Source organism: Penaeus monodon, chromosome 20 (assembly GCF_015228065.2).
Source record: "Penaeus monodon isolate SGIC_2016 chromosome 20, NSTDA_Pmon_1, whole genome shotgun sequence".
Classification (NCBI taxonomy): Eukaryota; Metazoa; Arthropoda; class Malacostraca; order Decapoda; family Penaeidae; genus Penaeus; species Penaeus monodon.
The window spans coordinates 37339828-37340890 of record NC_051405.1 but is presented as its reverse complement, the minus strand read 5'-3'; the positions used below and the strand labels follow the sequence as shown (position 1 = coordinate 37340890).

The following is a 1063-nucleotide window of genomic DNA, read 5'->3' as shown; positions in this document are numbered from 1 at the left end:
CGATTCATAATAACTCAGCTTAATCCATTGGCTCAACACAGACATATATTTGCCTTTAATCATGAATGAATCATCCGTGCATACTACCCTCTGCATACCTGCACTACAAACAATATTTTTGGGAAAAAAACGCCCATCTTTAACATTTTGTCATTCCTTTTGACCACAGCTGATGTTTGGCTTTTCTCTCGTATATTTTTAAACATATTTTATTTTTATATTGATTGTCTTTTTTTTTTCCTCCCGAAGAATTTAACATTTTTGACTGCTGTTTCCTTTCTTTTTTTTGCAGAGTCCGCCAGAGAGTCCAAATCAGGCCCTCTACCCCCCACCCTAGGCCACCTTGTCTTCACGTAGATAAAAAGAGATAATAATAATAAATAATAAATAACAATAATAATACTAAAAAAAAACAAGTTATTAAAAAAAAAAATCTAGACTTTTCGTTGGTCGTTTAGCTCCGGTCGTGTTCAATTCTTTTTCTATTCATATTCCTTGTATCTATGCATTTATAAGAGCGTATTTTGCATTTTCATAATCTAGTACTGGTAGTGTGTTGACGTTGTTGGAACCGGCGTCATTTTTTTCCTCCTTGTAAATTATTGTACATTAGATCTCATCTTCCAAATGTGATAGCGAATGTTGTTGACTTAAAAAAAAGAGAGAGAAGGTAATAGTAATAATTAAATTATCTTTTAATCATTATCATTGTTGTTATTACATTAAACACTCCATTTTTGCCTTTTCGAAGACTTGTAAAAGTTCTCTTGTTCCTTCTAAATCCCTTTATTCTTCATACTCTCCCCTCCCTCCTCCCCCTGCCCCTACTGCGCATTTCACAACCTACTTTGAACCCCCTAAATATATATATATATGGAAATGGTATATAAAAAATAAACACTAAAATTTTCTCAAAAATCATATGAAAAAAAAAAATGTTTCGTGTGACCTGTTGTGACTCAACCTAACCGAAATCTGGCTTAAAAGAATTGTACGAAGATAAAGAGAATAGTTATAACAACCAAACACGGACAAGAGAACTGTTCCACTTAGCTCCTTCGAC

General features: G+C 33.2%; 1 protein-coding gene across 1 annotated transcript in view; it reads left to right on the top strand.

Annotated features, from left to right (window-relative positions):
- LOC119585989 (serine/arginine repetitive matrix protein 1-like) overlaps positions 1–703 on the top strand; it is a gene marked incomplete in the record, with an annotated part of 14897 nt that extends 14194 nt beyond the window's left edge. Inside the window, 1 exon segment of the mRNA XM_037934700.1 lies at positions 293–703. Coding sequence (XP_037790628.1) covers positions 293–337 — 45 coding nt within the window.
- Between the last annotated feature and the right edge of the window lie 360 nt (positions 704–1063).